This window comes from Penicillium taxi (genome assembly GCF_028828555.1).
Source record: "Penicillium taxi strain IBT 34144 chromosome Unknown utg000002l_segment0_segment0, whole genome shotgun sequence".
NCBI lineage: Eukaryota > Fungi > Ascomycota > Eurotiomycetes > Eurotiales > Aspergillaceae > Penicillium > Penicillium taxi.
The window spans coordinates 1,467,975-1,489,344 of NW_026643204.1; the positions used below are offsets into that span (position 1 = coordinate 1,467,975).

Sequence of the window (21,370 nt, forward strand, 5' to 3'; positions counted from 1 at the left end):
GAAATGTGATGCAATTTCGATGGAAGGCTAGAGAAGGACTGAAGAGTCGTTTAAAAGTATTCTTTCTCTCCTAATCAACTCTGGGAAAAGCTAACCTGATCTCAAAATACCTTATGTGCCCCCGTCCAGCCTATTCTTGAGTATATAGGTCCTAACTTTAGTTATATGATTGACTCGGCCTGGACTTGCATCCTCACTCTCATTTACCAGAACCCTTCTTCAAGCAGTACTTCTATTCGAAGAGATTATTTTCTGATGTTGTGATGCGAGCGGGTGTTTATTTGCCTGAAAATCTATCAGCAGCAATGGAGTCACCTACTCCCATTGGGATTCAATTTGTCAAATCACTTCTTTCAGTTGCCACTGAGGCGTGGGCTATATATGTCCTTGTATTAGAGAAGCCTGAAAGTTTCTTCTGATGCAACCAATTTTGCTTTCATGAACACAAGTTCAAGTTACGTTGACTCTAGAGCTTTGAATTCATATTTCATTTACGCTGTTTGCGGGTGCTCCTACCCGTATCGCCTGCTATCTTTACGTGAACTCCAGCCTACCTCTCTACGTCAAAAAAGTATTCGAATTTTCGCGCCATAAGATCCATTTCCTAAACTCTTTCAGGATAAATCTTCTTGTACGACGGGACTTCAATTCTACCTTGGGTAACATTATTGAGAGAGGGGCTACTCAGCCTCAGTAATAGTCATAATAAGGGAAGGAGAAAAAGCATGCCAAAACCAAAATTAAGTCGGAGAAGAAAATTATACCTAGATAAATAGCAGATATATATGTTAGTTAGAAGATTACTGTCGGTACACCGGTGGAATAGCTATTCGACAACGGAGGTGAATGCCTGAGGAGGCATATGTTGACCAAGACCCGGGCGCAGAATCGAATAAGATGGCGGATTACGATGCCTTGGTATCAAACTCGTAGGCCACCCGCTACGTGGCGAAATTCATGATTCAAACAGGTCTCCTCGGGCAGTTCAGGCATATAGACGCTGGATCTGACTCTGAAGCAGATTCAGACGAAGACCCAGGCTAGAGGAGACTACGAAAACTTGCTACGAATAGCGCAGCGTGGTGAAGATGCTGGGTATCAGGAACTACGAAAGCCGGGGCTCACCAAGAAGCCGTGGAAGAATACATCGACAATTCAACGAACAACAAAAGGACGAACGCGGGAGTGAGGAAGGACGTGAGGGGTGGTGAGGGGGGAAACAGAAGAAGTGGTGATCTACATCTATATTATATAGAGGGCGTTATGGTTTAAAAGTGGGATTTAGGATTTCGGTTTACAAGGGCGCAACGTCACATTTCATTTGTATCTATCTTGACATTCTGGCGTTTAGAATACTCCTGTTTCCGCTGGAGGAAACGCCTGAATAGCCATACGCTACTAGTTAGGCTGCATCAGGTTAATAGAGTATTGATTGATTGATTGATGACGGAAGTGAATGAGAGGCTAACGCTCACTTCTAACACCTATTACAGGTACCGCTTTACGCCCCTATAATATCTGGTATCTCTTGAAGTGGTTGTAAAGTCTGAGTTTCATTCTTAGTTTGCTAGCTATTATAAAGTGTCGATTTGATCACATGACTGCTTTGTTCCATATTCCAACAATTACCTAGAATAGTTATAGCTATACATATTACTGTCAGAGTGGTGTCAGGTGTCAGAGTGGTTATAAAGCAGTTCCAGTCATATATATTAGTATCAGCCATAGTATTAGTTCTTGATACTATCAGGACACCGTAAATTTACCTTCACAACTTAGTAAATTATGACACCACAACAAATATGACTCCATATCACTATGAATACTATTACAAATAGATAAATATTTATGACATGGCTATATGATGGTCAGAGATGGTTGCAAAAAGACCATATTTCCCCATATGGTACAGAGAAAATAGATAGATGAAAGAAATGCATAGAATTCCAAGGCTCGGTCTTACTGAGAACAGAATGTAATTCTCTGCAGAGCATCAAAAAATTTCGATATTACCTCATCATAAGCATGAACATGAGCATGCTGCATTAATCATAAACCCGTATCGCATGAAGAAAGGAAAGCCCAACCCGCTTACATAAACCCACATGGTGCTGGTATCTGAACTCGAAACCCTAAACTCTAGACCGAGAGCTTCTTTGCCAAGGAATTAAGACCCTTCTGGTCATTCGACTCATCTTCACCGACCTGCTCTCCATCACTGATATCCTGTCCATAGGCAACAGAGAACTCTCCATCAAGGTCAATATCGACTTCATTCCAGTGGTCACTTGTAGCAGGGATGGGGAAGAAGTGTGTGAGGAGCATGTACATGCCACCAGAGACGATACAGCCTGTAAAGTAGTTGATGTTGTAGATGTATTCCGCGCCAATGGGGACTTTCGTGCCAACCTGGCCTGCAAAGCCTACGACGTTGATCATGATTCCGGAAAGGTAGGAGGCGTATGCGCGCCAAGAGAAGCCATATGTGTAAAAGTATGGGTCTTCCTTGCGGGCACTGTACAGTGCTTTCACATCAAGGTAACCCTTGCGCACGAAGTAATAATCTGCAAGCATGACTCCTGCAATCGCAGAGAGGAACAGAGAATACGCGGAGAGATATGTGGTGAATGTGCTCGATGAAGAGGCCAGATTCCATGGGCAAATCGCAATGGCAATGATTGCACAGAGATAGCTGCCCCGCCTAATGCTCATGTACGCTGGAAGTAAGGCAGTGAGATCGGTGCCAGCGCTTATACTATTGGCCGCAATATTCGCTGGAGGGGTCTGTTAGCATGTCGTGTTGATGGAATTATATATATATATATATATGTACTTACTTCCTAATTGGGCCAAGACGAAGCCGAGAGCAATGATGAAGATACCAAAGCGTTGACCTGAGCTTGCTCCTTCTAGGAACATGCCAAGAAGATCCAGAGGACTCCAGATGGTCTCCTTGTACAACACGGTTGCAGATGAAGAGACGATAATGCCGATGAAGGAAGTAATCCCGAAGCCGACTGGAATTGTGAAGAGCTGAGACCACCAGGCATCCTTAGGAGTCCGAGCAAATCGAGAAAAATCCGGGTTGTTCATGATCAGAGCGGCAAAGTTGCCAATACAGGACATGATTCCCTTGACCATGGCCCATCCGAGGTCGCTTCCATGGACGGTGTTGGGCTGGTGGATTATCGGGCCAATGCCGTGGGCGCGGGAGATCGCCCATGCAAAAAAGGCGATGGCGGCAATTGGCGAATAGATGGCCTTGGCAGTGAACAGATGGCGCACCTTTTGTACAGGGAACCACAGAGCTGGAAGGGAACACAACCAGAAGAGGAAGAAACTGACAAAGTCCTTCGTGGTGACGCCTGCACTGGCGGAAAGTCCATTGGGAAGGTTCTTGTAGCTCGGCCAAATGGCTTCGATCATGACAGTCACACATTCGCCTGAAAAATGGTTAATTTATTTTTGGTACTTTTTTAAAAGTGGTGGATCCTTCCATACCTCCAATGTAACTCTGGACTCCATACCAGATAATGGCCATGACAACACGATTGATGACGGGCCAAAATGAACCCCAGATTCCAAATGAAGCGCGAGATACCACTGGGAAAGAAATGTGATATACAGCACCGATGCGACCAGTCAGACACACAAAGACTGCAGCAATGAAATATCCAACCCAGACACAAATCCAAGCTTGCCACCATGACAGGCCACCAATAATCATAGAGGAAGAGATCATCCACGTATTGATGTTCAATGAGTCGGCAATCCAAAAAGCAATGTAATTGAGCCATTTCCATTCTCGACGCTCGGGGATAACTGGGCGCAAATCATCATTGGTCAACATGAGCTGGGCATTGGTGAGACCTTCTTCTTCATGCACAGCAATTTTGCTGAGGAGCACCTTGAGTTTGGACATCTTGGAGGTCGATGAGGATAGATTCAAAGACCAGATGAGAGGAATGATAGATGAATGATAGATCCTTGATAATGATTGAAGGATGTTGCAGTGGCGGGGATCTAATAATATTAAATAGTTGGTATATCTATAGATAAGAGTACGAAGTCACTGCAACGTGATTGGACGCCATGATAAACTGACGATATCAGCTATCATTAGCATTCAGGGCGCCTATCACTTCCATTTGAGTACTTGACATTAGTTTCCGGGGTTCGCATCAGACAGTAAGAGCTAAAGAAATGGAGCAAAAAGATGGAGACGGATGGAGTGGAGACTAAAAATGGACCCCACTAACCATGCAATATTGATATGATTGGATAAATCGTTGTTATCTAATCAGAAGAAAAGTTTAAAATGCTTGACTCGATGAGATCAAGTAATAGATATACAAGTCACGTGTCGGATCTATCAATGTCGCAGAATAGACCCTTAAAGACTCGTATCTAGTAAAGTGCATACCGCATGGCTTTTCCCACTTTCTACTTTCCTACGCTGATTCGATCAATAAATTATCCGCCTTTTCAGGTTAGAAGCTAAGGAAAATTTATGACTGAGAGACTACGCTGGCTGAACATTTTGACTTTATAAATGTATAAATGCATGGCATTGGAATCGATAAAGGGTTTATTTCTCCAATCATCCCTTCAATCTCCTGACTTCTGTACAAGGATATTCGTACACCATCGGGGAGCCGTGGTCCTGCCTTAACGGCGCAGAGCATCGCGGATAGGCGAGTCGCCGCGGCGGAAAGAAGCTAAGAGAGGGTCAGTAATTTGATAGGCATAACATTTATAAAGCTCCGGAAAGGGCACATCAAAACCCCTGTCGCACGAATGGATTCGGTTACTACTTCCATCAATTCCAGGCTGAAATAATCAAGGCTGGAATCTTAAGGCTGCAGTCGTCAAACTGACGGAAACGCAACACCAAAGCTCAAAGAAGCTGAGAATGCCCAATCCATCACACGACAGGCATGTTTGGGGTTTTCTTTCCCGGTTCAGCTAGATCAGATGTAAACATACCGTCCGCCTCCTCCCAGGCACGTCCAGCACCGAAACCGAGGCCAACCCAGGCGGGCCAAGCTCGTCGCTTGAATAGAAGCACTGAGAAAACAACACCGAAAGACAGGCCGAGGGAAGACTTGATGATCACAGAAGAGATGGCACGGTCCCACTGTATATGCACTCTCAAATTAGTCAATGCTTCATTTTACTTCCGGGAACCAATCCAACTGTTTTCTGGTAGTATCCCATGCCATCAAATCGTCGCATAGAATCGTAGAATTGATGTTCAGGTGTTCGTACCTTCTCGTTGAGCAGAGCTTCACTGACGGGCTTGGTAGCCCGCGCGACCGACCGGGACTCGCTGGAATCAGCCATTGAGATGGATCTGGTGAACAGGCAATTAGATCAGAATCTAATAACTATTTCAGATCAGTTCCACAGCTTACTTATGGTCAAGAGAGGAGAAGTAAAGGATTGATGGTAGAAAGTGCAAGGAAGGCTTTGGGAGTTGCGATTCCTCGGAAGGTTGGGCTTGGAAGGCGGTGGCCGCCGATTTATTGCCGTGATTTTTTCTCTTTCGTTACGTTACTGCTTTTACTTAAGAGTAAACCAAACTTCCCACATTCGACTAAAGGCGTGGTTTCGAAATGCCTTCACTTGCGCGGGTAAGTCAGAATATTCCGATGGACGTCTTTCTGATATCTAACCTATATTTGAATAGCGCCAAGGCGTATCGCAAGAGGCGCTTCTCCGCCTAGAAAAAGGCAGTGAAGCTCCCAGTACCCAGCTACACGAAGCCGCTCAAATTATTGGGCTGGACCTGGCTTTGTGCGAAAGTCACCCCGAGACTCACCGAGTCGCCCAGATTCAGCAAAAATCCACCCCGAAGGAGGAATGGGTGCTTCGTTGGTTGCTGAAGAGACTGAGGACGGGAAAAAACTACCGCGTCAACCCAGCGTCCTTCCTCTTGCTTCGACAGTTGATCGACCTAATATCACCAAAGAATCTTGCTGCTATTCTGAAAGACCAAAAGTTCTTGTCGATTCTGTGTGATACAGCTGCCGACCTGGTGGAAAATGGACTATCAATCTCGAGCTTCGAATCCGACTCCGGTCACGCTTTTTCCGTTTCTCCGCACCAGGACGAACACCAGGGAACCTTTGGAACGAAGCGGAAGCGTGCGAGTGCCGAAGCCAATGTGGATGCCATGGATCTCGATCAAGCACCCCCACCGAACCCCGCATCATGTTTTCTCACCTTTGTCCGTGTGTTGGACTGTGTCTATGGGGTTGTGGCACTGGATCGACTCACACTGGGCACGGATGAAGTTGCCAAATCTCATCTCAAGCTGGCCCTGCGCGGCGAGCCGGAAGTGATTTCTCAATTGCTAGGCAGTACCTTCCAGTTGGCTGCTGTAGCTGTCACCCAATTCTCGCAGGCAATAAAAACAACTGATCTGCAGCATTTAATGTACGTTTTCCCGGCGATTCTTGAGCTGTGGGAGGCGAGGTCATACCGACAAGACGATACCGATAATAAAGCAAGCAATGATTGCTTTTCCAAGTCGTGCTTTGCCCATGCACTACGACTACAGCTGTGTGTGCGAGCTATCAACCTGGATACCGATGAGAGGGCAGACCTTCTCCATGCAGTTGAGCGAATCATTACCCTTCATGTGATCCTTCCCGCGCGTGCGACCTTTTTGGAAAGTGGTGGTTCTGGCATCGACTATTCCAAAGACGAGCCAAACTGGAACGCGGTGCAGCCGGTAACTGACTGGTTCCGGCCAATCATCCGCGAGAAATCTAGCATCCTGACATCTGAGGAACCGAAACATCAGTCCTTCAAATCCTCTTGGCGATCGATCGAGCTGCTCCCGGAACTTTTTGACACGGCCGTACGCGCTGTGCCACGAGATGAATTCCGACGGCAAATTCGTGAAGCACCGTGGCTAGAGACATTGTTTGTCGCCGTGGCGGAGCTGGCGTATTCTACTGCAGAAGAAGATGACCCGCTAAACTATTCCTCCCACTTTGTCACTGTGTTGGAAAAACTCCTCCGTGTAGCTCTAAACCGAAATGTCGGACTTTCTCTCCACACTATCCTCGCTCATGCCCGTTATACTGGCCTGTTGAAGAAGGGGTTACAAGATGTTGAGTGGACTGTGACGGCTCTTGTCATCAGTCTTGGTGTTGACGTTTTCCTGCCTAACTCCGGACTGCGTGATACCCGTAAACTGTTGGATGCGCTGCTTGAGAAAATAATGCTTCAATGGAAGACATTCCACTCACAAAATAATAAAACTTACAGCATCGTGAAGAACGACGTAGTCCTACCGCTCTTGCGGGGCTTTGCAGCTGCCCGCGATATGGCCACTTTCGTGGAAGTCTGGCATGGTCAGCTCATCGCTCTAGAAGAAGAGCGCCTGAAAAATCCCAGTCACCCATTCTTCTCAGTGTGGGAAGACGATGATCTTTGTGAAACATACTGTGAAGTGCTGCGAACATCGTTCAATGCGCCCAATTTTGCCAAACAAATTCAAAATGCTGCTACTGAGACGAGGGATAATGGAAAGATTGCTGTGACGCCACAGTCATATGCCAATTTTGTCATTATTGAGGCTAGTTTCCGAGGTAGAGCACTTGTTTTTGCAGAGTCAGAAACTACGTTGACGACTATACTTGAGACTATAACCACCACACTCTCTTCGAAACAAACATTTCACTGGCGTTGGCGTGTATGGCGTTTCCTACAAAATCTTCGCCAGAACCAGCTGCACACAGGCGATACTGTTCTAATCCAAAAGATTGGATCTTTCATCGATGCCGCTGCAAAGAATATCCATCGCAACCATAAGAAATTGACGGAATCCTCTGTCGCTCCTCTAGAGTCCTGGGAGGCCTATCAGTTCGCACTGGTCCTTGTCAATGGGAAACCCAGCGACGAGCAGGTAGAAACATTTGGCAAAATTTCTAAGGATGTGACTAAGCTTATAGTTTCCGCCTCCCCAGACATCGCTCTTCAATCAATGAAGGCGCCTTGGAACGGCCGAATCGACACCTTGGATTCTCCAGCAATTCTTGCTCTTGCATACATTCTGATACTTTTCAGATCCCCCAAGGCCTGGCCGCGCGTTACCCCCGAATCTCGTTCTGATCTTCTGCAACAACTCCTTTCTCTTGCCACTGTTCAGTACCGTTCATCACCGACAGCTTTAGAGGCAGTGTCGGATGACGCTCAATTCCTTGAAGCTTGGGCGAGCGTTGTGTGCCATGATTACTTACTTAAGGTGCCCCTTCTTGTGTCTGAAATTTCTCTCATTCTTAAAAACAGAATTGAAGACGACTCTTCCAATCGTCGTCTCTATGTCGAAAGCCTAAATAGAATCCCAGCGACCTTGATCACCCGCGGTCTGAGAACCTCCATTCTTGACACGTTACAAAATGTTCTGGTCGAGCAAGATAGCGATGCTGAGCTGACTGTTGGGGTCCTGACGATGATGGCTAAATTGGCATCCATGCCAAAGAGTGATGCTACTGTGACGAGTAGTTGGGAGCCAATCTGGACCGCGGCTCGCTCAATTTCTCTCCAAGGTACAGACATGGATCTTCAAATCATGAAGGCATTCCGGACTCTTCATTGCTCTGTCATTGCCAAATTATTGCTTTCAAAGGATGACCGGGATGAATCGTTTAAGAAACTTTTCGCGAGACTCTCCAGGCAAGCCTCCAAGTTGCGACAAATTGATCGCGACTCCATGGCCTGCTTCTTGCTACGCTTGTCAATGATGGAGTTATGGGCACACCGCAAGGAATTGGCCAAGGCATTTTCGGAAGAAGAATTGGCCACTTGCCGCGAGCGCGTATTTGGTCTCGTCTTGGCAGATATCAAATCCGTCAAGGAGCAGTGCAAAAAGCATAAGCCGGAAGAGACCATCACCCTCATCAAGACAATCGATGCACTGGAAGACTTTGAGGACCTCGCTACAAACAATATCGAAGTGGTCAAGTTCTTGGGCAAAATCGAAAGTTACATGGAGATGTCGGTTGATTCAGCACCGTCTCGATTAATCCGTCGTCGTCTCGTGGCATCTAAACCAGAAAAAAGCAGCACAAAGCCCGTATTGAAATATCTCGAGACTCTCACCCTTCCTTCTCTCTACGCCGAGGACCAGCAGCTCTTCATCCAAGCCACCACTGAACTTTTCAAAGACATGTCCGCTGACAAGCTCGTCCGAACAATTCGTGATCTCCGAGAACTTGGTCTGACAGGGAATGACGCCGCGCAGCGTACTCTTGTGATCTACCTAGCTATCACTGCCCTATCCCCAGTCGAGGACAAAGAGAGTCCAGCCACGCGCGAGCTGTCCCTAGTCTGTACAGAATTGGCTGAAGCCATCGTCCGCAGCACCCGTATCGACGAATTCTCATTTGCAACCGAATGTCTGTATCACCTACTGCGGGTTCACTCCCGCAGCCTCGCGCAATGCAACATCGACACCATCCTCGCAGCTACCGCCCTCGCGGCCTCCAAAGCAGGCCCACAATTGTCGCCCGAATACGCTCCGACTATCTTCACGCGACTATGCAGACTTGCGGGCCTTGTCTTTGGTCTGCAGCGCGTCAAGATCGGCGGCCGCCACCACCTTGTCGTAACCGTTATGAAACGTCTACTTAACTGTCTGTTTGTCCCATCGCGCAAGCGCTCCCGTGCTGCTCGTGCCACAGCCTCGCTCTCTTCTCCCTTTTGGATTGGTCCGCTCGATGCATCGCACACATCTTCGTACACCCGTCTCCTCACAACTCTCAGTGACCCGACTGTGTCTGCCGTGATCCGTTCTCAGAGCAACCAATCTCGCGGTGCCCTGATCGACGAAACGAAGAGGGCCAAGCGAATCGCGGGTCAGTACCTGCAGAACATCATCATGCACTATGCGCAGAATTCTCTACGCGCATCATTGTCTCCTGAAGTCAAAGCTGCTCTCATGCCCGGTTTGTACGCTGCAATGGATGTCATGACTAGGGAGTCCTTGCGCGCGCTCAATGCTGCGCTCGATATCTCCGGCCGTGCAGTGTTCAAGTCGTTGTATGATGACTATGTGCGATTTGGAAAATGGAATAAAGCATAGGGAGGATAAATTTTCATTGCTGGAGTATCTGTAGTCATTGGAACCAATTACCTGTATTATTTTATTTGAGGCTTAATGATATCCCTGAATGTATTTACGATATTTCTGCATCAACACCGAGTATTCTTTTGTAATGTATTAATTGACATTGTAATAGTGATATAATTTACAAATATGAATAGCAACAGAAAGATGGAAGATGGAAGATGGAAGAAAGATATAGATAAAATCGTACAAAATCGGCCAACATAATAGATGGAAACAGGCATATCTATGTGGGGTATCATTCGTTGTTAATCGTAAGTCGTGCTAGAGGGGTAACAAATATGGTTAGCAAGACATCAATCAAATCACCAATGTCTCGAGAGTACGTGGACTTAAGCAGGGCACTGAATGTTCTCCAACTCTGAAATGTGAGATTGTTGAGAGCTGGGAGGGGACACCTGGCTCTGTTCCTGGCTCTGGTGTTGGTTGTGAGGAGAGTCTTGATGACCAGGAGCTGGAACAGCATGGTCGGGGATCTGCGAAGCGAGTGGTACGCCATTGTGGCCGCTGTGAGTGAGACAGCCAACACAACTACAATCGTTTTCACACTGACAACTACCTGTGACATCGGAGCAGGTGGAAGGGATTCCGACTGGGTATTCCAAAGTGTAGTATTCCGACGGATGCATCAACTGCTGGTTCAGCGAGTGATTGGATGCTGGGAGAGGTGACGGATAGCCACTCGGCATCGTCGGGGTTGGGTCTGAGTACTGGTCGAAGGATGATTGGTGATGCATACCCACACGATCCATTGAGGGCGCATGCTGCATGAAATAGTTCAGAGTCGAGGTAGTATTTCCAAAGGGCGATGGCTGGTAGGTTTTTGCCATTGCATCTGAAATGTGCTCCTCGCCATTAAAGGCCATCATTACCCCCATTTCTTGGACGCGCTGGCGGGTTGTGTTGTTGAATGGGTGAGCTGCGCATCCTAGACATTGGCATTCATCTCCACACTTGCAGTCGTGGCAGGGGTCGCTACTATTGGTGGCTGTGTGGGTTGGAATCTGGGCGTGCGTTGCAAATGGGGGTATGACATTGTGCGAGATAGCCGCAATGCCCAGACCATTGACAGCGCTAGAGTACTGCGCAGATGTCATGTTAGGTTGGTAGTTGTTGATGTAAAGGGACTGGCCTTGATGGCTTTGAGAGTCCTGTATTCCAAAAGACTGCATGAACTGTCCTTGTGAGGCGGTCATGGAACTTTGCCACAAAGTCTGTGGAGACGAGTAATCCACGTAAGACATCTCGTCCCATGAAGCAGCAGCGGAATGGTTCATTTTTGGTTGCTCTGGCTGCGAGAGAGCGTGAGATGTTGAAGAATCTGTCGGTTTTCCGCTGCAGCAGGATCCTACACCGAGTGAGACTGGAGGTGAAGTTTCAGTCTTCTGGGAACAACAACTTGATCCATTTACCTGTGGATTTGTCCTGGCGACTTCATGGGAGAGAGATGTGGCCGCAGCTGTGGCCGTGTGAACAACACCATTTTGAGCCGGTTGATGAAGAGCAGGGCTTGCCATAAAGTTAGGGATTCCATCTTCCAGTTTCACGTTATCCGACATGGCTTCTAGTGCCTTTGCAATGTTCTCTGGGGTTGCTTGGATATGGCTCTGTCGTCTTGCTCCTGGCTTTTGGACTTTGCCCGAAGTTGGTGACGATACCTTGGGCATGGAAGGAAGTGACTGTTCTGAATCATTGTCGGCAACAGGTACTTTGTAGAGCGGACGACATAAACAGGTCGAGCCTATAGAATAAGAGTCAGCGCCATCTTGCGCAACACGATGAGTATAGCAAACCTTTTGGAATCCGCACCATGAAAGCATATGTCTTTTGACAGCTGCAGGTTCCCTTGGGGTGGGGACACTTGGCTAACGGTCGCCCCGCTTTGGGTACCTTCATCATCAGACGGTCGAAATGTTGGCATTTTGAAGAGCGATGACCACGAATGCAGGGTTCACTAGGGTCAAAAGAGGACTTGTTAGCACAGTGTTGACACAGAAAGAAGATCAGCCATCGTACCAGGACCACTTAGCGCCTTCTTCATCGAGAGGCATTTTGGCAAGTGTGTTGGGGTATGGAAAGAGTTGAAATGAGTGAAATGAGTGACGAGGTCAGAGCTAGTCGAGAGTGTCGTAACACCAACGTAAGGTTGAAGCGGCAATGATTTCCAAGAATGCTATCCCGAAATAAAGAATCAATCTCTAAGTTATCGAACTGGCGGTAGGCCGATTAGGCCATAAGCGAATATTCAATACTCAAAATGTATCTCCAGTCGGGTGGGGTCAAGCGGAAGTGAATGTCTCTGAAGGAAGATCTGTTTTAAGAAATTTCTGAGCGGGACAGGCCGGTTGGGTCAGGGTCATCGGTGACGATGAGTTGGCGTTGTATTTTAACGACCGGGGACCGAATTTAACGCAATTGGAGGTGCTCTGAATACCAATGCGACATGGATAGAGATGATAGAAAGATGTACAGAGTAGAGAGATCAGGCGCCAAATTAGAGCATTGCGGGGATAAGGCGGTCTTTGCCTTAGTTACCAGGTGTCTTCGCCTAGAAGGGACTAGCTTGGTTCTATTGCCTTTGATAACTTGCTTGTCATCCTGCCGTATCTTCTTGCATACAACATAAACAATGCCGCCCAAGGCCAGTGAAGGGCCACAGCCAGAGAGTAACTCCTGGTCATTATTTACTGTGCCTCCCGGAATCAAAGCCATTTTCGACAAGTTCCCCTTGACTACATACCCTGCCAATGACCTTCCCCAACGATGTCCGTCCCAGCGCAATGAGAACCAGCTGTATGTCTTTACTGATGCTGCGGGTGCGCGTCGCGGTCGACCTTCATTCAATCCACAATGTCTTAAGTGGCAGGTCCGTTCACGATATACTCCGAAGCATCTTTGCCGATACTGATTCGATCTTAGGCCTACCTGAAATTTGCTGGGATTGACTTCGTGACCACATCATCTAATAACCATGCCTCTCCAACTGGCGCTTTGCCATTCCTCCTTCAAGCTCTCCCCGCGGGTACTTCTGGTCCAGTTCCTTCGCACAAGCTCCAAAAATGGGCCATAGAACAGGTCCACTGCGAGGAGGAACAACAATTGAACTTGCGCTTTGAAGTCTACGCCTCTCTCTTGGATCACCGAATACGGAAGGCCTGGGTAGGTCATTTATTTATTAGCGATTGACCGAGGAAACATACTAATTCGAGAAATAAGCTGTATATGCTGTATCTAGATAATGAGAATTTCGAGGCCGTGGCGCGTCGCCTCTACGTGATTCCAGCAACAAGGAACACCCTCGTCCGGACCACATTGGCAATGCAGCTTCAACAAGCCGCATGCGATGAATTGCTCAAAACATCACAGTACGTCGACGTGGCCGGCTTAGAGGCGGATGCAGGGAATGCATTCGAGGCGTTATCCGCATTGCTCGGGGAGGACGAACATTTCTTTGGCCGGCCCAATCCTGGCCTCTTCGACGCCAGTGTTTTCGCCTACACACATCTCATCTTAGATGAAGAAATGGGATGGAAGCAGAATCGACTTGCACAGCTGCTCCGCCAACACTCCAACCTTGTACAACACCGTGAAAGACTACTAGGATTCTTTTAGACATTTATATTTAGCGACAGGATTCAACGAACAACATAATTCCCATTCATTCTGCTACCACCGCTATTCACTTGTGCAACACCTTGTCGGTCGAATGTTGACTTACCCGCGGTTTCATACATTTGAATGCATATGCACAGGCTCTTATGTTTGAGTTGGCATTATCAGCATTTCGGTTCAACGACCAAAAAAGCTAATCGCGTGTCTAATAGTATCAAGACGCTGTAGAAAAGTCCTATGTGTATCATAGACCCATCAATGCAATTGTTTACCGCCAGTTTTGCCTAGATCTGCGAATGCAGATGCAGTTCCTATGTAGCTCATAAACGAGATTTCTAAGGTTATCTTGCTCTTTGCAACAAATAACACCCCCCGAGGATTAAATCGCACAATGGAAAGTGTCCAGGGGTTTGTACTAGGTGACTACCTAGCTATCTCTCCTACAAGGTCTAATACCTTCCTATTCATTGTTAAAATACAGTGTTATGGTTTATCGCATCTACTTGGTTATCTATTAGTGTGTTGGGAATCCAAAGTTTTTGATAAAGTCATTCATATTATACGTAACTCGTGGTACTTGAAGCAAGCACAGTAACAAAGAAAAGTCGTACACAATCATATCAGTCGTAAGAAACATAAGAAAAAAACAATCCAAAAAATGGTCCACAAGGCCCAGGATCAAGATTCAGATCTGGCCATAAGTATAAATCTTGACCACAATAATCGCTTGCTGGAATACAACGCTCATGAAAAATTGAGGCCAAAACCAGGGGGGTACAAAAAGTCACATCATAGTATCGCAATCTCTGTCATGTTGCGGGTTCAAATTACCATGAAGCGCTTTAATATACCGTCGCGCCGAACGGAGCCGTTTCCTTGAGATCCTCGACGAGGTCCTCAACATTATTCAGATAGCGACCCAAGAGAGCTTGCTTCTCGTCTGTTGTCCGTGTATCGCGAAGTACCTTGCTAGTTGGCCCAGACGCATTCGTATGCGAGCTCTGTGGCCGCGAAGGCATTTTACTCGGGATGCGTTGCAACGCTGTTGGACTGGCAATGGCACTGGAATTTGCGCCGATGCCTGTATTTGGGCTCAATATGGGAGTTTCGGGCATAAGGTAGAAGTATAAGAACTCGACGAGTTTGAGTTTGACCTCTCGAGATGTAGCACGCTGCTTGAACAGCGATGTCACGGTGAGTAGGCCATCCAGGTCTTCAAATGTGCGCGTATTGACAGGGCAGTCAATTAGGGCCGTGACGAGTGTGAGGAGAGTAGCGGATTGGATTGCCGGGCAATTTATCGGATCTAGAAGGTCGAGAAGGAGGTTCATGTAGATTTCACGTGCGAAGAGAGTTCGCGACGGCGGGTGGAGGAGCAATGCGCCTTGAATAAGGTCTAGAGTACAGACGATCAAGATATCATTCGTGCCGCTGGTTCCACGACCGAGAAGTCGCTCGAGGCAAGAAACTAATCGCATAGCAACTGATAAATTTGACCATTGTTAGCCAAATTTGTAAGAAAAGGTGGGCTCATGAAAAGTAAAAACGGCAGTAACATGAAAATCAAAGTATACATACCATTCCATTGAAAGCCTTCTTGCAATTTGAAAAATTCACGAAAGGCCGGATCATCGCGCAATTCTGACAGTCCCTTGGGCACCGGCTGCTCCTCCGTAGCCAAGTAAGACTTTCGTCTGTCAGGCTTCAGTTTGGACTTGGATAAGCAGATTTGGGCTAACAAGCCCTCAACCTGGCGCAAACCCTTTCTGATCTTACCTGTCTCATAAGAAGAGAGGTAATCGAATGAATGCGCCAACAGAGTCTCCATGATATGAATGTGAAGGTCAAAAAAAAGGAAGAAAGAGGGCTTTAAAAACAAAACAAGTTCAGCCCCATTCTATGGAGTCAGCAATTAGATGGTCCGTGTCAGATGAAGTCAGGTTAAATTGCTAAAACTGTAAATAAGGGGCCGTTGCCCCGGACGACCCCACTATATACAGCAAGAATCAGCTTCAAGATCGTCATTATGTTATATTTACTTACCCTTTCATTCCTAAACAGGTTTCTTGCATAGGCCCATACCTTGTTTTCAAACTGTACGTACAATCTATTGTCAATGCTAGGAAATAGTATGGTGGATACAACTTCTACAGCTAGAGTAGGAGTAGCTTTAATTTAGATCCCTTTCATCATACCCTTGCAGGTCGACTTTAACATTATTCACTGCTACTGATAATTGTACGTCCCCCACATTGTTGTCCATAGGTCCCATTCTAGATGGTCTTAACTTATCTCTGGCGATGGTTCGATCAATTGATCCATGGGTCAAAGCCGGAACCAAAACAACTAATCAGTAGTTATTTGATTGTGGAAATCGTGCAACGGTTTACCTAATCCGAATCCGGTGATTAGTCATTAGAGCCTCATGCTTCAGTCATGACTAACTTACAGCGTAGATCTTCACATCGAAAAAAGCAAACGTCCAAATCACCACGGGCATATGCAAGTGCGTTGGACCTGGCACGGAATGTGGTATTTGACTCTTAGTATTCACGGTCGCACATCGGGCGCATAGTGAATCACTTTCTGTCCTCCGATAAGAGCTACAGCTTCATAACCCCCCCACCTCTCCCCCCTCCATCACCTGTTCTGCGATAGAATTCAACGTCAAAATGGAGCGGAATCCTCTTTTTCAACCTCCAGGCCCTGTTCCTCCTCGTACTAGCTCTGCAAATGCTACCAGCACTACGAGTGCGTCGCCACGACACAAATCCTCTGAGAGCGACCCCGCCAGGGGAAAACACCGGCGCAACAAGTCCAGCGTGGATGGCACAAAGTACAAGGACGGAACCTGGTCCCCGAAGAATGAAGAGATTCTAATGGGCCCCTACGATTACCTTCAGGAGCACCCAGGCAAAGATGTGCGGCAACAATTAATCCAAGCGTTCAATTCCTGGCTTTGTGTTCCACAAGACAGCTTGGCAATAATTACCAAGATCGTGACGATGCTGCATACTGCTTCTTTACTGTTAGTAACTCTTGCGCTGCATACATCATATGCTATAGAGAAACATACACGAAGAAGGAAAATATACTGACCTACTCAATTCCAGGATCGATGATGTCGAAGATAATTCCGTTCTCCGTCGAGGTATCCCAGTCGCCCACAACATATTCGGCACAGCACAGACAATCAACTCTGCCAACTACGTTTACTTCCTCGCACTTCAAGAAGTCCAGAAGCTCCACAATTCCGCCGCGATCGACATATTCGTCAAGGAGCTCCTAAACCTCCACCGCGGCCAAGGCATGGACCTCTACTGGCGCGACACCCTTACCTGCCCGACCGAAGATGAATACCTCGAGATGGTGGGCAACAAGACGGGTGGACTATTCCGACTAGCAGTGAAGCTCATGCAGGCGGAGAGCGCAACAGGCAAAGACTGCGTCAGCCTGGTGAATGTCATGGGGTTGATCTTCCAGATCTGCGACGACTACCTGAATCTTTCCAACACCACCTACACACACAACAAGGGTCTTTGTGAGGACCTGACAGAGGGCAAATTCTCATTTCCTATTATCCACAGTATCCGCGCGAAACCTGGGAGTCATCAGCTCATTAGCATCCTAAAGCAGAAGACTACCGATGATGAGGTGAAGCGTTATGCTGTTCAGTATATGCAGAGTACTGGCAGTTTCGACTATTGCCGTACCATTGTGCGCGAGCTGCAGATTCGTGCGGAGTCACTGATAGATAGTATTGATGCTACGCCTCGCGTTAACGGCGCAGGAGACGGAACACTTGTTCGTCTTGTCCTTAATCGGATTGTGGATAGTACCTTGGGGGAGGAGGCTAAGACCACTCATTAAAAGCCTCGATATATGTATAGAAGTTGAGTTTTGATATACCCTAGCTCTTTCCTTCATTTATTTCTTCTTTGTTAACTAAATTGAGTGGCCAATTACAACCTTGGAATGCAACGACGGATTAATCTGACCTGATAGATTAGACAACTTAGCGTAGAGAATTCTATCCTTTGCACGGTTCTAGTACAGGGCTCTCATGCCTGTCCGTGTAGGGTATTAAGTATAGATATAGGTATATAATGATCCCGTCGCCAAGAGCATGCCCACAAAGCATACAATTTCGCCCATTCACTGGGGGCAATTTGACAGCCCTCCTATCCAGGAACTAAATCATAATTACAGATATAGACACTTGATCACGCATATATGTACCTAGATAATTTTCAAACACCAAAGATTTGAGCAAAATGACAGTAAATAGCAAATTTACATGACAACACAGCAAGCCTTTTCGAGTTTGCGCATGACCCTGGGCAGAACAGCATTGATGACCTGCTCGAGTTCGTCCTGCTGCTGTGGTTGTTGTTGTTGCTGCTGCTGATGCTGCTGCTGCTGAGGTTGCTGATGCTGGGGTTGCTGCTGGTAGCCGGGGTACTGCCCTTGCTGCTGGTGGCCAGAGTTCTGGTGCGAGGGTTGTTGATGCGAAGAATGAGGCGGCATAACAGCCTCTCCACCAGTAAGGTTGACATATATACGGCCAGCATTGTCCTCGGTGGCGTATTGCAGTCCCAGTTCCTGGCAGACTTGCTCAACACGAGGCTTGATTTTCTGGATGTGGTTGACAGAGTGATTGCCCTTTCCGACAATCCTGTTGAATCCGGTCAGTTTCAGTTTCAGTTTCAGTTTCGATGAAGTTATTTCCAGCACCAATGCAAAAGTTCCAGGTGAGTTGAGGTTGAAGTTGAGATTGCGAAAACATACACATGTAGGTGATTTTGGCCATGCGCCTTGGCGTATTTCACGCGTTCTTCGAATATCTCCTCTGCCTCCTCGACGAATTGACCGTGTAGATCAATTGTATCGGCTTCTACACGTCCATTGGCATTGTTCTCCCGGAAGATGAACTCCGAAGCCTGCTTGTTGTATTCCTCCATTTTGCGACCATGCGCCTTGCCCTCTTCCGAGAGCTGTTTCGCACGTCCACCATCACCGCTCGAGTATGCTTCTTTCGACTGTAGACAAAGCGGGTATCAGTATTAATCTGTTATTGATGGTGAAGCCATTGCAATCGTATGAATTCCATACCTGCTCGAAACATGATCCTCGCTTTGAGGCTTCCTGCCGCGCCAGATCACGAAGCCGATCGTATTCCTGCTCGGCGTCTTGACTCTGGTCATGGTTGAAGGCTGGGATTATCAGCAACAGACACCACTCTTTTTTTCCGTAATACTTACCCCTCGGACCTAGGTGGGACATCTGGTGCGACATATTGTTGATTCGGGATCGGGAGGGAAAAGGGGCTTAAGTGGGGAAAAGAAGGAACAGACCCGAACAAAATGCAGATGCGATCTTCGATCCAATGATTCCTTCTTTGATCCAGGGTTCCATGTTGGATATTTTTCATACTCCTCCTTTTAAGGGTCTGTTTTATGATACTTCATCTAGTTGTTGTTGAGCTAACTTAGTTCTTCTCTACTTACTCTTTAATTTGTTTGAGATTCTAGCTAAAGTCAAATATCATGCTTAACTTTAAAGTAACGTAGGGTTAGACTGTATACTGCCTACCAAAGGAACATCCAACTTTGTGTACTCCATACTAAGTACGAGAACACCCGTCTCAGATTTTCGTCTGATACCAGGGCCACGGCCCTGGTATTGCCACAGCATGGAGTACAGTCTTTACGCTATTGCAACAGTGGACCCCCATGCAGCCTTGTAATCCACAGTGTAAGCGCCATTCAATCTAGACAGACTTAACTAGTCTGTAGTTCTGGGTAACTTCAGTCCACTTCGACACGTGTACCTAGGTAAGATAAGAGAATCTTATCAATTGGAGAAGTCAATGCGCTGCCGTACTGTCTGCATTGTTGATCATACTCTGTGTATACCAATCTTAGTCTGCAGGTACAGTGCTTTGTGTGGATATAAACAGCCGAGAAAATGTACCTGCATGCTTAAGTTTCTATACTCATTCAGGATACTTCCAAGGTTCCAAAGTTCCAAAGTTCAAAGGTTGTCTACTTGAACCTTGGAAGTTTGCTGTTGTGAAATATTTGCCAGTAACGCCAGGTTGTTGTATGACATCGGTGAGCCCGGTTGAGTATTCTCAGAAGTGATCAGGTGGGAAGTATTTATATGACATCTACAATCCAGATCAAACACTCTCAGATACCTCCAGGGCTGTTGTGGCTTAGTTATACTACCGGCGTAAAGCCATGTTTCAGATAGTTCACTATGGATACATAGCCTAAGAATAGGGGCCATGTGGCATGTGGACTCTGGCTCCGGCTCCGGACCTCGGTCGAAAAGTACCACCACGAAATGATAAGTAGGAAGTACGGAGTAGGTTTTGATGGATCTTTCGAGTTGAAAGTGGGGAAGGATTTTCAGGAATCCGAACTCCTTTCCAGAATATACAAAGTAATCGCTGTTTAGGTCCGAACATTCCTTTCTGAAGCCTGTTAGGTTACCTTGGAAGACTCAAAATCACGATAAACCCCATAAAACCGAGCGCGGCAAAAGAACGGCTAAAAAGCACTAGTCGGTGGGGCAAGAAGAGCTAGTAAAAGGCCAAAGCAGAAATTCCAGAAATTCTATCCGGTCAGGGGTTCCATGAATGGAATTGTCTCGTGCAGTGGCGCCAGATCTGATTTTTCCTTTCTTTTTTTATTCTTTTTTTTATTTTTCTCTTTGCTTTTTTTGGTATGGATCTTAGTCTGAGGGGGCTTTGACCAGAGCTGTCAATCCTAGTAGTCTGCGGATATAAGATCCTTAGGTAAGTCTTGAGTCTTGGTAGCTACATAGTACGAAAGCGTCTTAATTTGTATTGTTCGGCTGTAATGCTCAGACTCTATTAAGAGGGGAGAAAAGTATAAGTATGATAGAGTAATCCAAACCGCCGTCTATCACAGGGATCAAGCTTGTAGTATTTCACTGACAGACCTGGAAGTTGAAACGTTCGGGGCTCTGTCTGAATCATATGACAGTGAGATTAGTCTTGGTTGTTACAAGGCTGCAGTTGCAGTCTGAGGTGCAGATTTCAGATTTCAGACTTCAACTTCATATTTCAGATTTTTTTAGAACGAAGAAACAAGTATAGCGGGTCGCCAAAAAGAGTATGGTCTGGATTGCATAAAGAGAGAGTTTCTCCAGAATTGTAATCGAGCCATAATAAAGTAGACTAGCGACTAGTTTGTACTCCACTTACGATATGCAGGGATCGATCAATTGATAGAACAGGACTAGTAGTATTAGTGTTAGTGGCAGTAGAGTATTAGAGCATAAGTAGGATTGATTATGTTAGAATAAGATGTAATACGTTATTTTGATATAAAGTAGGGCAAGAAGGTGGAATAGGGGCAAAAGTGAGTAGAAAGAGGGAGAAGGTAGAGGCTCTGATTGGTCAGATCCATCATTCAGGCCCCATTTCAACCAATACTCTAATCAACCAATAAAAAGTCTTCAATCAACCAGACGATGCCAAAATCGAACTCCTGGTATTTTCTTTGTCACGGACTGTATTGTCTTGTATTTTTCATATAATTTGATCATAATGATGTCGTACTCCGTGCGCCGTTCCGGCAATTACCT

The 21,370-nt window shown here is 46.5% G+C and overlaps 8 protein-coding genes across 8 annotated transcripts; 3 read left to right on the forward strand and 5 right to left on the reverse strand.

The window, feature by feature from the left end:
* Nucleotides 1-2,139: 2,139 nt before the first annotated feature.
* Nucleotides 2,140-3,922, reverse strand: N7495_002471 (nucleobase cation symporter-1 family protein; the record flags this gene model as incomplete). Its single annotated transcript, XM_057205140.1, has 3 exons — nucleotides 2,140-2,774; nucleotides 2,838-3,443; nucleotides 3,502-3,922. 3 exons carry the CDS (start codon nucleotides 3,920-3,922, stop codon nucleotides 2,140-2,142), a joined length of 1,662 nt encoding a protein of 553 aa, XP_057065747.1.
* A 746-nt stretch (nucleotides 3,923-4,668) lies between these two features.
* On the reverse strand, nucleotides 4,669-5,343 carry N7495_002472 (MICOS complex subunit MIC10; the record flags this gene model as incomplete). Its single annotated transcript, XM_057205141.1, has 3 exons — nucleotides 4,669-4,718; nucleotides 4,987-5,137; nucleotides 5,269-5,343. 3 exons carry the CDS (start codon nucleotides 5,341-5,343, stop codon nucleotides 4,669-4,671), a joined length of 276 nt encoding a protein of 91 aa, XP_057065748.1.
* Nucleotides 5,344-5,615: 272 nt separating this feature from the next.
* On the forward strand, nucleotides 5,616-10,096 carry N7495_002473 (ribosome biogenesis protein URB2; the record flags this gene model as incomplete). Its single annotated transcript, XM_057205142.1, has 2 exons — nucleotides 5,616-5,633; nucleotides 5,690-10,096. 2 exons carry the CDS (start codon nucleotides 5,616-5,618, stop codon nucleotides 10,094-10,096), a joined length of 4,425 nt encoding a protein of 1,474 aa, XP_057065749.1.
* A 377-nt stretch (nucleotides 10,097-10,473) lies between these two features.
* Nucleotides 10,474-12,192, reverse strand: N7495_002474 (copper fist DNA-binding domain-containing protein; the record flags this gene model as incomplete). The annotated part of the gene is made up of 3 exons (XM_057205143.1): nucleotides 10,474-11,882; nucleotides 11,935-12,095; nucleotides 12,158-12,192. 3 exons carry the CDS (start codon nucleotides 12,190-12,192, stop codon nucleotides 10,474-10,476), a joined length of 1,605 nt encoding a protein of 534 aa, XP_057065750.1.
* A 578-nt stretch (nucleotides 12,193-12,770) lies between these two features.
* N7495_002475 (putative mitochondrial outer membrane protein (Sam35)) lies at nucleotides 12,771-13,753 on the forward strand (the record flags this gene model as incomplete). Its single annotated transcript, XM_057205144.1, has 3 exons — nucleotides 12,771-13,007; nucleotides 13,061-13,300; nucleotides 13,358-13,753. 3 exons carry the CDS (start codon nucleotides 12,771-12,773, stop codon nucleotides 13,751-13,753), a joined length of 873 nt encoding a protein of 290 aa, XP_057065751.1.
* An 842-nt stretch (nucleotides 13,754-14,595) lies between these two features.
* On the reverse strand, nucleotides 14,596-15,581 carry N7495_002476 (cell division control protein 14; the record flags this gene model as incomplete). The annotated part of the gene is made up of 2 exons (XM_057205145.1): nucleotides 14,596-15,236; nucleotides 15,332-15,581. 2 exons carry the CDS (start codon nucleotides 15,579-15,581, stop codon nucleotides 14,596-14,598), a joined length of 891 nt encoding a protein of 296 aa, XP_057065752.1.
* Nucleotides 15,582-16,425: 844 nt separating this feature from the next.
* Nucleotides 16,426-17,623, forward strand: N7495_002477 (FPP/GGPP synthase family protein; the record flags this gene model as incomplete). The annotated part of the gene is made up of 2 exons (XM_057205146.1): nucleotides 16,426-16,781; nucleotides 16,867-17,623. The coding sequence occupies 2 exons, from the start codon at nucleotides 16,426-16,428 to the stop codon at nucleotides 17,621-17,623; spliced, it is 1,113 nt and encodes a 370-aa protein (XP_057065753.1).
* A 423-nt stretch (nucleotides 17,624-18,046) lies between these two features.
* On the reverse strand, nucleotides 18,047-19,048 carry N7495_002478 (Smr domain-containing protein; the record flags this gene model as incomplete). The annotated part of the gene is made up of 4 exons (XM_057205147.1): nucleotides 18,047-18,428; nucleotides 18,542-18,792; nucleotides 18,866-18,966; nucleotides 19,015-19,048. 4 exons carry the CDS (start codon nucleotides 19,046-19,048, stop codon nucleotides 18,047-18,049), a joined length of 768 nt encoding a protein of 255 aa, XP_057065754.1.
* Between the last annotated feature and the right edge of the window lie 2,322 nt (nucleotides 19,049-21,370).